This window comes from Homalodisca vitripennis, unplaced genomic scaffold (genome assembly GCF_021130785.1).
Source record: "Homalodisca vitripennis isolate AUS2020 unplaced genomic scaffold, UT_GWSS_2.1 ScUCBcl_196;HRSCAF=1575, whole genome shotgun sequence".
Lineage (NCBI taxonomy): Eukaryota > Metazoa > Arthropoda > Insecta > Hemiptera > Cicadellidae > Homalodisca > Homalodisca vitripennis.
The window spans coordinates 142879-157708 of record NW_025776323.1 but is presented as its reverse complement, the minus strand read 5'-3'; the positions used below and the strand labels follow the sequence as shown (position 1 = coordinate 157708).

The following is a 14830-nucleotide window of genomic DNA, read 5'->3' as shown; positions in this document are numbered from 1 at the left end:
TACAATGACTGACTCATCATCCCCCAACAGATCGAATAGACTTGCTGGGAGCTGACAGGATCGTCTTTTATTGCATAATCACGGCATTCGACCAAAATATGCTCGACACCCAGAGCCACTCCACAACGCGCACACTCCGGGGGATCCCCGCGGCTCATGAGGTACCCATGAGTCAGCACGTGTGACCGATTGGCAACCGACACAACACTACTTCCTCTCTGCGGTTCTCGCGGATGGCTGTCCCCCAGGGAGCTACTGTGTATTTTATGGCTCTCAGCTTGTTGCACACCGTCCGAGACCAAGAGTCACCCCAAACTCGTCTTAACTTCTCCTTCACCATTGGCTATATCGTCTGACCCTGTCACCATAGCATTAAAAGGAGGAAGCTCATGGTGAGCACTCCCAGCAGACCTGTAGGCAAGCTCATTTCCGGGAATTCCCGCGTGACCGGGCACCCACAGCAGAACAACCTGTATATTTTGGACTTGAAGTCTGTGAATGGCACATCGGATGTCGCGCACAAGGACATGTTTTGGATACACGTCCTTGATTGCTTGCAGACTACTAAGCGAGTCGGAGCAGATGACCAGCCTTCTGGTCCCGGAGCAGACGATGTTCAATGCTTTAAAAAGAGCGGTCAGTTCTGCCGTGTAGACTGACGCTACAGAGGGCAGACAGAATCTATACTCACGACTCGCCGTTATGAACGCACATCCGGTGCCATCCTCAGACCTAGATCCATCAGTGTAAATTATGTCACAAGTTTCCCGAGCACTCAAGAGTTCCCGGAAAGCCTGCGTGAACACTAAATTAGAAGTGTTTTCTTTCTTGTACTTGTGAAGTGACAGGACAACTTCGGGACTTAATACTAACCAGGGAGGAATATCACTCTGGTAGCATTGACTTACTTGGTACTCCTCGATACCAAGGTCCGAGAGGAGCGCTTTAGCCCTTACTCCAAAGGGAGCTGAGATGTTAAGTCGATTAGCATAGACTTCGAGAAAGTCACTTTCAAATACGTGTTTCATATGCCGGATTTTCGGGCTTGGCTTTAAGGGAGTGAAAATAATTTATGGCAAGTAACTTGCGTCTCATATCCAGCATTGGTTCACTAGCCTCCGCTAATAAGCTAGGTGTAGGGCTTGAACAAAAAACTCCAGTAACCAACCTGATCGCAGAGTGCTGAATCGAGTCAAGCATTCCTAACGCGCTTGGCCGGGCAGAAGAATAAACCTGAGAACCATAGTCAAGGCACGAACGGACAAAAACTTTGTAGAAACGCAGCATACATGTCCTGTCCGCGCCCCACTTGGTCCCAGTAAGAACTCGAAGCATATTTAGCCTTTGTAAACATTTTGCCTTGAGGGATTTTAAGTGAGGGATCCATGTAAGTCGGGAATTAAATGTAAGACCCAAGAATCTCACATTCCGACTTGATGTTATTCGGGATCCGTTCAAGGTAAGTGACGGTTCTAAATAGTTTCTTAGTCTGGAAAATGTTATACATTGGGTTTTGGAAGTAGAGAACGAAAATCCCGTCCTCCTACTCTAATCCTCCAGTCGCCTTATGGTTAGCTGCAGGGAAACGCTCCGCCGTAGCAAGTCTTCTTGCAGAGACGTAAACGGCGAAGTCGTCCACAAACAAAGAACAGCGCACAGGACGGCTAACACAAGCCGTTATGCCGTTTATGGCGACGGCGAATAACGTGCAGCTCAAAACGCTTCCCTGTGGTACTCCGTTCTCCAGATTGGTTGTGCTTGATAGGTTTGTCACTAGTCTAACCTGAATTGTACGGTCAGACATGAATCCCTGAATGAAAGCCAGCATATTACCACTTACTCCCCATGCCTGAAAAGTGTTAATGATGCCTCTCCGCCACGATGTGTCATATGCCTTTTCCAGGTTAAAAAAGACAGCGACTACTTGCTTTCGCTCAAGGAATGCGTCACGTATGGTTGTCTCAAGGGAAACCATGAGGTCCAACGTCGATCGTCCTTGGCGAAAGCCGCATTGCTCTCTCGAAAGGAGATTGTTCTTTTCGAGGAATCAGATTAACCTACGGTTTACTATCCGCTCCAACACCTTAGAAAGGCAACTGGTAAGCGAGATGGCCCGGTAGCTAGACGGAGATAGTTTTCCTGTCCCGGTTTGTATAAGGGGATGACGTGGGATTTACGCCATGCTAGTGGGAAAGTTTGTTCCTCAAACACTCTATTGTAGAGCCCTAAGAGGACCACCTTACCCTCTGAGGGTAAATGTCTAAGCATGGCATAGTGCACGTCATCCGGACCAGGAGCAGAGTTGGAAGTACATGACAGTGCGGAGTCCAACTCCTGCATCGAAAAACTTTTATTTAAGGGACATGGATTTGGATTTTTGAGTAGTATGTTTGTTTGTTCAGAATATTGCTTATATCTCAAAAACTCAGGACAGTAAGAAGAACTTTTTGAGACCTCCGATATGGAGGAGGCCAACAGTTTGGCAACATCTCGGGGATCAGTCACAACGTCTCCGCCCGACTTGAGTCCCAAAATTGGCAAAGGTTGGGGTTTGCCGCACACCGACCTTAACTTTCTCCATACTTCGCCCTTTGGAGTTGTTCGAGATATTGTGGTCACGAAATTTTGCCATGTGGTTCTTCGGGAATTTCTGAAGACTCGTTGCGTTTTTGCCCTATGGAACCGGTAGCTTTCAAGATTTTCTTGGGTTGGCCGTTTGTTGAATCTTCGCAGGGCGCGTCTTCGCTCTCGCAATGCTCTCGAACACTCCTCTGTCCACCAAGGAACATTTTTTCGTCTTGGTTCGGGTGATGTCTTTGGAATGCTGTCCTGAGCTGCAGTTATTATAGAGTTTGTAAAAAGTTCTACTATACTATTTATGTCTAATGGAGTATTTATATCTAGTAATATAAATAGTTTTTTTTTTTTATTTATCCCAGTCACCTTTGTCGAGGATCCATTTTGGTCTTCTAGTGATATTCAACGAAGAATCAGGTATTTTGATCTGAATTGGGAAGTGATCACTCCCGAATGTATCGGAGAGGACCTCCCAATCGAATCTATGAGCAAGTTCTGGACTGCATATAGATAAAAATCTATAGCAGACGGACCTCCTGTCCTAGGGCACAGGTAAGTTGGGGATCCGTCATTGAGGACAAAGATATTTTGATCTCCGAGGACTCTTGCGAGCAAATTTCCCCTTGGTGTGGAATGGTCTGATCCCCAAATTTTGTGGTGGGCATTGAAGTCGCCTAGGAGAAGAAAAGGCTTCGGTAACTGGCCGATCAGTGCCTCGAGATCAGCTTGACAGAGGGTGACTGGGATTGGTGGAAAGTAGACGGTACATATATACAGTTTAATCGGGACTTGGATTGACACACAAACACATTGGAGATTGGAGGAGAGGGGCACCTCAGAGGCACCTAGGGATTCATCCACGAATAGAGCAACACCACCACAGGCATGCCCGTCGTGAGGGAAATCTTCACGAAATATGTCAAATCCCCTTAAGGGGGTTTGGCATCCCGGGTGGAGTTTAGTCTCTTGGATGCTTATTATACGAGTGTTTTTGGTTTGTAAAAGATGTTTTACATCTTCCAAATGTCCGCGATAACCGTTAATATTCCATTGGATAATTTTAAATTAGTTCATGTTTTATTTAATTGTATGTAATTTTCTGTCTGTGTTTATTTTTATTAAGTTTAAATGTACCTTGAGTTGTTTGAAATTCTGAACGAAGCAGAAGGTCATCACCCATTTCATCCTCATCAACTATGGAAAGTTGAGAGGAGCAGGGAGTGGGGAGTGAACCTGTGCTTCCCTTTGATCTCGCCTGAGCTTTCGATCGGATTTGGGTTTTAAGTCTCTCTTGGAGAGACTTCCTTTCCTCCGCCGTTTTGGAATGGTTAGATGGTCGCTCTTTTTCTTTAGCGGATGCCACAGACACGGAAACTGGCCTGGGAATGGTTCCTGTTTGTTTCGGAGGTCCCTTTGCTACGGGGGCAGAAGTCGTATGACTACTCGCTTTGTGTTTGCGGCAAGGCCTTGGCATTTAACTGCTGCACTAAGGCAGCGACCTGTTTGGTGAGTTCTCGCACCATGCCCTCCAGAGCGGAGCAGGAGGAGCACTGTGCGGGCTGGGCTGGCGGATCAGAAGCATCCTGAGAGTAGGAGATGTCTTTTCTTGGAGTTTGTCCAAGTCGTCTCCTATACTCCCTACGGGCGTCGCCAAAAGAAAGTTTTTCTAATGTTACTAACTTTAATATCTCTTTCTCCTCCAAATAAATCTTGCAACTGCGAGAGCTTGAAGAGTGCTTGCCCTTACAGTTCACACAGTTCTCTTCTCCGCTTGTGCAATCTTTGTCATTGTGGCAATTTTGACCACATCGGCTACATGTCTCTAAGCCGGTGCATGTTTTGCTCGAATGTCTGAAACGCTGGCATCTGAAACATCTTTGGGGATTTCTGAAGTAAGGTTTAACTTGAACAGAAAGGTATCCTGCTCTAATCGTGGCTGGTGGGTGGGGCGGAGCGAAGGTTAAAATGTGACCTGGTGTGGGTGTTGGTATGCTCGACCCTCGTTATTCTCACCACATCAGTGACGAGAGAAACCTTTAACTCTTCCTTCAGTTCCGCTTCTGAGCAACACAGCATCTCGCGACTGACAACTATTCCTTTACTGGAATTTAGGGATTCATGAGGCTGTACAGTGATTTCTACCTGATCATAAAAAGTCTTCATGGAGAGGAACTTCTGAGCTTGTAGAGCGTTCACCGCCTCAACCAGGATAGTTCCGTTACGAAGTTTCCTGACCGATGACGGTGAACCGCCTGCTCCAAATAATGCCTTGTTGATCACAAAAGGACTTAGTTTGGACAGATTTTCGCTCTCGTTTTTGTGTTTAAACACAAGGAATAGTTGCGTAGGAAGATACTGTTTGTTTGTGTTACCTAGTTTTATCTGCTTACTTATTTCTTCCCCATCTTCGGATTCTGAAGAGTGGGGACGTTTTTTGTCTAAATCATTAATTGATTATCTTACTACTACTCGGTGTGTGTTTTGCCCATAGGGTTGAGGTTCATTGCCCACATCCATAATTAGTAGTATACCAGCGCATCGTGAGTAAAGGTGCAGGCCGAGACACCGGGAACGGGTATACCCTAGGGTACCTGTCAGCCATAGCTTGGCAGGCAGCCCTACCCCAGTTCTCCGGGGCCCGGTGTTATCTCGTTTAACCGAGCCGGGAATTCATGCACGGCTCGGGCTCGCACGTGGCAACAGAAATCTCCGACATATCTGTCCATTACTCACTTCCTGACCAGGGACCAAAGTTGCTGGCACCAGGATTCATGTATTTTGTTATGCCTCGGCAGAGCTAGCTCACATCAGCCTTCTGCTACTACACAGCCCCGTACACGGGCATGCTCGAGGATCTGTGTAGCAGTTCCGGCACTCCCAGAAAACAACAACACGACCCAGTCGGGGCAGGATTAGGAATTGTCGGTTAGATAGGGTGAGGTGCCAGGTTCGGACAATAGTCTGGCACCAGCTCAGGGGTACGAAAGGTCGCCAACCTTAAAGCGTCCGGGCAGGCCGCTACCCTACGGAGAAAAATGGAAAAAGAAGATAGAACGTGGATAGGAAAGAAGTAAGAAAAATTGAGGGCTGCACAAAGAAAGAAGAAATGCAGACCATAGAAAAGACCCTGGTGCGAAGAGAAGGGACACAGGGTAGGCAGTTTAAGGGATTGCGTAGGAATTAGGGAAATGGTTCGGGGGGGGGGTGGGCAGTTTAAAGTCATACCCAGGACGGTATAGATTTCCATAGAAACAAAAAAGGAAAGGTTTGGAGATTTTTTTTAAAAGTGTTGTAGGATACTTGTTCAAAAGTAGTTCAACTCGTAGTAAGTAGGAGAACCAACCCCAGAAACAGGATGCGATGCTCAGGAGTAGGACCATGACCTACAATGGTGAGGTACTTGGTTTTATTAATAATAAATCCCAATGTATACTCTCACTATCTATCGTTATTGTGATAGTAGTGATTAAGCTGCTAAACTTTTGTTCTCGGTTTCTTTAATTCCTTTGTACCTATAGCGTACAGAGGGAAATATTTTATATTTTTTCAAAGTAACTAAAAAACGTTGGATCTATTACCACATAGGGATAGCATATCATAGCAGAGGTTTGTTGGTTTTGTGAAACATTGCTTATATAACTATTACGACCATCACTTTGGCTTAGGTATCGCGTTTATGACTTTAGTATTGTGGTATTTGTAATTTCGTTAACCTTGTGGTATCAATTAGGACTAAGTAAGGTTATTACCTGAACTAAAACATATAATAGCAATAGTTCTGAAGAGTTATTTTTCTAAGATTTAAACAATAATAACTAACCGTTAGAAATAACCAATAAAATTTATATCATCTTCAGATGACTATATTTTACAAGTAAACTAATTGTAGCTATATTATAATGTTTTATATACGCTTACCTAACGCCAAATTTAGCAGGCTTAAGTGTGTAAAGCTACTGTAAATATGATTTATGGAAAATTATAATTTTTAATCTTTCATGCTCTCCCACTTTGACTCCCACAAAACTAAAGCAAAGATTTGTTTTTGTCTTACTAGAAATTCCTCTAACCCTTCAAGAGATAAAGCAGGTTTATGAGCTAATAAAATGCAAATTGCCATCTTATGACTGTTATGAAATAGTGTATTGGCTTCTCCACGAACCCCTTATATGATTCGCCAAGTCAATAAAAGTTGGTCTTCCTCAGAATTAATAATATAGCTACAAACACATGTGTAACAATTTGTTAAATTCTATGAGTATTATTCTACGCAAAGTAAACATTTATAGGTATTCCATCAATATTCTTTTCTTTTAGTGCAAAAAAATTCTTAACGTTTACAAATTCTGCCGGTAGTATATTCTTTCATTTTAGGTGCAAGATGCTACATACTGGTATGTTGGATGCCTTACCCATGCTTTAAATAGACTTTTAAATTAAAGGGCAGTGATAAATATTTGTAAAATATAAACATCCTGCATATTACGTAGTTAAAAAGTACTATGCTAAACACTAGAGTATAGTTAATACGACACTCAATCAAAATAGTTACAGCTGCGTTAAACCCTTCATTGTAGGGATGGCTGTTCATTCTAATTTTGGTTTTTCTCCTTGAATTCATTACAATAATATTTTATTAGTTAGCTAAAATAGCTTATGTTAATGTATCATTGTACCTATACATGCAAAGAAAAATAAATAATAAGTTGTATTTAAAAGCAATGTTTGCCTGATTTTAATTGTAGTTTACCATGAAAATTCAAATTAAATAAATTTAAATTTGAAAATGACCTATTAAAGATTTTATAAATCATCAATTAAAAAAAAACGCAGCAATTTCTAAGAAATTACATTAATATTGTGAGTAATAAAATATAGTACAGTGTCAAAACAATTTTGGTAAAAAAACGATAAATACTAAACAAATTAAAATTAAACTACAAATTGCTAATTAGCTTACTAAACAATTTAGCGGCCATTAAAGCACGCCCGTGCATGTGTGTACTCTTAGATTAACGGGAAAATTGTTTACGGGGAGCCATCAGCAATACCGGGACAATAATACTAAAATAAAATGTTTATTACAGTATGTTTCATTTTCTATACATACATATCATTTCTGGATACTGCTTTCCGTTTCACAAGCCAACGCTACACTTTGTATTCTGTACTTTCTTCAGATTAATAAAACAAAGATATCAGAAGATTTTGATAAATTTAAATTTTGAAACTTTCGTGCTGTAAGGTTTCAATTGTTTTACTTGTTAAAAATCTAAACTGTACATACAAAAATTTTAATATTTTTCATAACCTAATTAAATGTTAAAATCTAAAACACATGCGTAAAATAATTAACGAACATGTCGTAGGTTTATTGTAAAGGTAATGATTATTCAGAGTTTTAGTATTTATAAGAATATTGTTATTTTGGAATTCTAAAAATTTGTAAGTAAAAAGTTTTTAAATGTAATTTAGTACTCTAAATCAAAAATCTTTATCATTTATTTGGCGATAAAGTCCGAATACATTTAGCTAGTTATAAATATTCAATTTCATAATATTATTTATATTTTAAGGTAGGTTCAAACATTTTTAGCAAAATTTACATTTATTTTTTAAATTTACTAAAATTATATTAATTCACTTTGAACTTTATTATTACAACTAAGGAATCAAAATTATGAACTAAATTTTCAATAACGATAAGCATATGTCACTGGTTTAAGCATTAAGGATATTTTATTTTTGACTGTGTTCTATGAAATACTCATAAAATAAAAATGTAATATTTCGTAAATAAACAGATGCGTTACTCGCCCGTATACTCAGTCCACCATCTGTGGTTCGTGTGCACGGATCTTGTGTATACTAAAATATAAAAATGTCTGTTTCTTTAATTTGAAGGAAGGAACAACATTCTCTAAGTGTTTCATTATATCATATAAATACATGTATACCTACATGCAGATTAATCTACAATTAAGTAAGGTAGTGTTGTAATAAAACTACATGATGTAATACATGAAATGGATTGCCTTAATTCGACATTGAAAATGTTAGATTAAGTTATGGAATTCATTATATCATAACTTATGTTATAGTGTTTTATTTAAACGTTTGTCTTCTTAGAATGTTTGTGTTGGCGTAACAACAAATGTGTTTATGTTAGTAGTCGTGAGGTTACCAATATAAAAAAGCGGGTGAAAACCACGTAGCAGGTTGCATACCATATTATTTAATATCCATGGAAACAACGTAGGTATATCATTTAATGTTTTTGCTAATAATTTGAAAGTGAAATGTCGCACCGTTTTTAATCTTCGTCCAACTCACAACTAGTCGCGGAAGTAGAGCCAGGACCCTATTTGATGGCCAGAAGCACGACCAGGACCAGGACCAGGACTTACAAGGATGAGGTATTTTCATTACTTAAAAATCACAGTTTATGATCTCAATATCACTTGTTACCTAAATCAGTTTAGGTCTTAGTTTTAACGAATATTTATCACATCACAAAGCACCAGAACAGTTAACATATTAAATAGATTGTTTTCTTGGGTTTATATTATAGTTGTAGCATTCTATGGTACGTTTTGTATAGAACTGCTAATTTGTGTTTTTTTGCTGTATGTACACAAAACATATAGTGGCAAGCGGTGTACAATCATTTCTGATCTGAAATCAGGTAGTTCTACCTGAAATAATGTTTTTAATTAGTCATGTGTAGTACCAACAATTTAACGAAATGTATGTTATTGGATTATACCGGGTGCTTCTAAAAGATGTATACGCACTTTAAACTATCGTAGTTTTCCTGCTCTACAAGGCTAATGTTACATTTCTTCGCCAGGTGGCAGCATAATCGTCCCTTTATGTTATATTGTTAGTTGGAATTTGTAATATCAACATGGCGGAAGTACGTTTGGGTTTTGAAGAACGTAAGCAGGTTATTAAGTGGTACTGGAAGTTTGAGACTGTAAATGAAGTTCAAAGACAGTGGAGAAGGGATTATGATACAGAACCACCTTCAAGATTAACAATTACACGCATACGAGACAAATTCGAAGTTCATGGAACAGTGTGTGATGTGCATACAGGTCATTCAGGTTGACCTCGAACAGCTACAAGTGATGAGTCTTCAACGGCAGTCTTGGAACTGTTTCAAAGCTCTCCTAACAAATCTTCAAGGCAAGGGGCACGTGAAAGTGATGTAAGTGCTAGCAGCGTGCTACGTATTCTTAAGAGAGGCACGTATCGTGTTTACATTCCGAGGCTGTTGCAACAGCTAAGTGACGACGATCCAGATCGAAGGTTGCAATTTTGTGAATGGGTTCAGGAGATGGTGATACGTGAACCGGAATTTATGGGTAGCATTATTTGGTCGGATGAAGCCCAATTCAAACTTAATGGAACTGTCAATAGGCACAATTGTGCTTACTGGGCTGAAGACAATCCTCACATTACAATTGAAAAAGCTGTAAATTTGCCTGGTGTAAATGTGTGGTGCGGTTTATCTTCAAGGGGACTCATTGGACCTTTTCGATTTGAAGGTACTGTAACTGTTATTAATTACCTAACAATGCTTGCTGATTCCATATTTCCTGCCATTCTTGCATTATACGGTAATGATAATTTTAATTTTCAACAAGATGGTGCCCCGCCGCACTATCACAGGGACGTACGAGCTTACCAGGATCAAAATTTGCCGGGCCAGTTGATAGGACGCAGGGGGCCAATCGAGTTTCCAGCACGCTCTCCAGACCTTACACCACTGGATTTCTTCTTATGGGGCATAGTAAAAGATGAGGTGTACAAACGTAAACCACGTAACCTAGACATTCTTTGGAATGAGATTCAAGCTGTGTGTAGAGAAATCTCATTGGACGTTTTGATACGATTTACAGAATCAGTGGTGACTTGTACTCGGAATTGTGTTGATGCTGCAGGTCACCAATTTGAGCAGTATTAACATTTGGTATTTACGTTTAATTTACAATGGACTTTAAGCTTTCTAATTTGCTGAAATTTTTCTTTGTAGAACGGTAAATAAATTTTCTATGGAAGTTCAAAGCGTGTATACATTTTTTTGAAGCACCCAGTATACTAATATGAGTACCTACCATATATACATTTGAATAACACCCTATATTAAAGATTTGTTCCTTTATTAGATTATGGTTGTATTTGTCAATATATTACTTTAAGACTTATTAGCCAGAAATCTTTATCGATATGACCGTTTACGGTATTGCTAAATTGTCTATTTACAAAAACACTTGGATTTTTCTGATTGTTGCTTTTATGTACCTAATTTACGTAGTATACAAAACAGTGCACTTTTGAACTTCTCTCAAAACTTTTACAGGCCATATTACACGAATAAATTATATTAAAATTTGACTAGGAATATTTAAAGTTTATTCATTTAAAAAAATCTCCTGTATAAGATTTCTCAATTATGGAAACAGTACATAGTAAAGGTGAATTAATTGTTGGAATACGTTATATTATGAATAATTAATTTTTAAATTAAAATTCATTCTACGTTTATAACATTCATAAATATTGAAATATATTTAATGCATAAGATTTCATTGAACATGAAATGTAAACATGTACTTAATGTTAGTAATATTCATGACGTAAAAAAGCAAGTAAAGGCAAAAACCGAAACCAGTGTACGTACTATTCATAATTTTTATCTATGGAATCAACAAAGGACATGTATCACAAAGCTTTAGATAAATACAGATCGTTAAACAGTAGGTTCCAAAAACGCGACCAGAACAAGTGCAATGGCAAAAAGCTTGATAAAGGCCAGGACTTTTTTAATTGTTCAGTTTAATGTTCAAAGACGTTAGGGCGTGGAAAATCTACTCCAGGAGTACTATGGCGAAGACCGGGATCGAGACAAGGATTTATGGACGACTTACTTAATTATTTATAATTCAACAATTTTCTCTAAATATTCTTTTTACCCAAAAAGCTATATACATTCTAGTCTTGCGATAATCAATTAAAGAAAAAAAAAACAGTGAAACAATTCTTATGTTATTATAACGCATTTTTAGTTAAGAGGATTTTAATTTTAAGGACTTTTGAAATGAATTTATTTTCTTGTGTAGTGATAATTATTTTATTAACATTTAATTATGTTTTATGCTTAAGCAGAAACAACTTGTTAGTATGGTTTTAAAATCCCTTCAGTAATATAAATGTAAAGAAAGAAGCAGTCTACAGTTACATATTTTATCCAATCCAAATGTTTTATGGTCCATTCTCACACAGTTTATAACAAATAAAAAAAGTACTAGGAGAGTTATTTACTTCAATGTGACATTTTTCAGGCATTATATAGTAGTCTAAAAACTTTTAAAAATTGAAAACTAGTAAATTTTAGCTGACCTCGGGTTAAAACTCATAACGTATTGTGTTAATTTGTGTAAACTCAATCATTTCTAAAAACGTTGTTGTACAGATTTGAGGAGAAATATGGTCTATATCTTTTACTTTATTCAATTAGTTGATGAGATTACCACCAGAGCTTTCTTTTAATTGTCTTTTTCTTGTTTTAATGTCAACTCGTAGTTGTTATAAAATTTTTCACTAAACTTGTTTATCGAAATGTAATTTTCACCGACAGGAAAGCCCATCTACTGCAAAATCAGGTGACAACAATAAAAATGTTTACAAGCTAGTTAACTTTAGAGGTGTTTATACCCAGATACCGGGACCGGGATAACAGAGGCACTAGTTGTCACATACACACATTACATTAAACTAAATATATGCTAGTAAAAATTACTTTCAATATTTCTGGTGTTGTTTATTAAGCCCATGACGTGGTTATACTATAAACTGTATTTCTTAAGGAGATATTTGAAATAAAGAATGTAAATTGTAAACTAGATTTTTTAAGAAACTCAAACATTTCCAATTGGAAATGAGGTTGATAGGTTTTTTACAATAAGTACAAAATATGCTATATTACAAAATATACTATATTAAATTCATAATATAGTCATCACTATACTTCACAGACATATCAATTCCTCACTAACTGGAACATTGTAATGGTGAATGTTATTGAGAAAAGTAACGACTCGATAACCATGCAGATAAAGTAACTCGCATAATGGCTTAAACTTTATATTAGTTTCTAAGTTTAAATGTAAGTTTTGTATTGCATTAAACCAGTTATTAGTAGACTTAATAGACTGGCTCCTTAGACATTTGTAGGGTTATTAGAAAATATTTGTTAAATCTTTTTCTTAAAATTAAATTCAGAGCTTGGGTTGATGTTTTAGGTGATGTCCGTGTTACTTAAAATTAAAAGGTATCACAAAGCACATATTTTGAGTTTACACCCTTAATTCCACGATTTAAATTAATTTATAATGGTAATAGTTATACGTTATGTTCAGCTCTGCGTCCTTATATTGCCTCATTATATTCCACTTATGTTAGTTCTGTTATATTTTTAAAAATTAAATAATTCACTGAGCTTTAGCGAAGTTCATCACTCGTGAGGTTTGAAATATTTTAATTTTGTCTGTCTGTCAGTTCGCACGATATCCCGAAAACGAACTGACTTTAGATTTCAACATTTGCATGAAGGTTAATTTATATTTGAGAAACACAGTGTTTGATATTAGTATGTGTTAACCAATTGGATTTTGATGAGCTTCAGCGAATATTTTTGCAAAGCTCTTATAGATAACCATGATGGAAACGAGAAAATATTAAAGAAATAAATACGGTATGTAAAAAATTTAGTACTATTATGCAAGATTTTAACAAGTTACATTTTTATTCGCGGTTTAAAAATAAATTATAATATATTGCAGCCAATTTTAAACGTTAGTGACAATATTGAACTTTATCGCACTCTCGCCTTTCACTTGCTTACCAGAAAACTGGTATAAAACTTGAATGACATTTCTACATAAGGAAAAATGAGTTATATATGATGGTGCATGTCCAATCTCGGAATAAGGCTGAGTGTCAAAAAAATTGTCTCGTTATTATTTTCGTTTTATATAATACATATTTTCGCAAGTCTATTACTCGTTACTGGTTAACTTACGTTTTATCTAACGTTCTTGTAACTAATCTTTTAATACTTTCAACTAATACACTTTTTCTGCCTGACTAATAATCACCTGAGTAGGTTATGTTTAAGTGTTTACGTGTAATAATTTATATAACTGTGAACAGTTTAGCAAATAAACATTATTTTAACCCATATTTTTTTTTTTCTTCTCTTTGTACGCAAAAAAATCAGTCAATCCAGTAATTCCGTACTGGACGCCATTGCTATTTTAAAATACTTAAATACCAAATCTGTAATTTGACAACTCTTTGCTTGAACTACATCATAATTTATTTTTCATAATAAGAAATTTGGATTATATAGCAATAATAATACCATATAGCAATCATAATTATATCATATTATTGCAATGGTACTCTTGCATATCTAGTGGGCATATGCTGAAAAATTACCAGAATTTGCCTAGTAGACGCCTTCTTAACGTAGCTGAGTAATTCTGTCTCAACTTATCAACTCAAGGGTCAGAGTTCGATTCTGGTTTGTGCACGCTGTTTTCGCATAGTAGCAATAACGACTACATACATAAAACAACTTCTTCGTTAGTATTTGAATTTAAATAACAGTATCAATAAAACCTAAAACTCGCTGCAAAATTTAACTTTTTGTTAAATTGGTTTAATTTATTTCCAGTTCAGGAATTATAACTGTTCTTATACTTGAATTTTTAGGTATTAAATTTACGAATGGCTTCAAATAATAGATTTGAATACTTATTAAATACCTGTTACGTTTAACCTGAAGGCTACTAAAACTATTGATTTACAAAAACTCAAATAACTGTATTGAATATGTTTGTTACTACGTCTCTCTCATGCTATAAATGGAATGTTATAAAGAAAATATGAAAGTGAGAGCAGTTTCAAATATGTATATTTAGAGAGCCTAAAATAAATTGTGTTCCTAACATCTTGTTTTTTAAAGAAATTTTTGTTTAGTTTCTCTGAAGATGTGCACTCATTTCCTCTTAAAAAATTATAAATAATTCATGTAATGTATCTACTAGCTCTAACACAGTACATTTACTTCCCCTGGAGGGTTCACTTTTGGTTAGTTTATACCTTCCGGTTGAACCCACACTAGGTACAGCAAAAACTGACTTCACTTAAATCTATACAACCTTATGTATATCCAGGAGCGGTA

General features: G+C 37.0%; 2 protein-coding genes across 2 annotated transcripts; both read right to left on the bottom strand.

The window, feature by feature from the left end:
• Positions 1–305: 305 nt before the first annotated feature.
• On the bottom strand, positions 306–1028 carry LOC124370464. Its single transcript, XM_046828749.1, has one exon. It carries the CDS (start codon positions 1026–1028, stop codon positions 306–308), a length of 723 nt encoding a protein of 240 aa, XP_046684705.1.
• A 515-nt stretch (positions 1029–1543) lies between these two features.
• On the bottom strand, positions 1544–1975 carry LOC124370463. The gene has a single exon (XM_046828748.1). The coding sequence runs from the start codon at positions 1973–1975 to the stop codon at positions 1544–1546; it is 432 nt and encodes a 143-aa protein (XP_046684704.1).
• Between the last annotated feature and the right edge of the window lie 12855 nt (positions 1976–14830).

Excerpts from the sequence above, each read along its gene's own strand:
- LOC124370464 (XM_046828749.1), bottom strand. The coding sequence starts at position 1,028 with ATGAAACACGTATTTGAAAGTGACTTTCTCGAAGTCTATGCTAATCGA.
- LOC124370463 (XM_046828748.1), bottom strand. The coding sequence starts at position 1,975 with ATGGTTTCCCTTGAGACAACCATACGTGACGCATTCCTTGAGCGAAAG.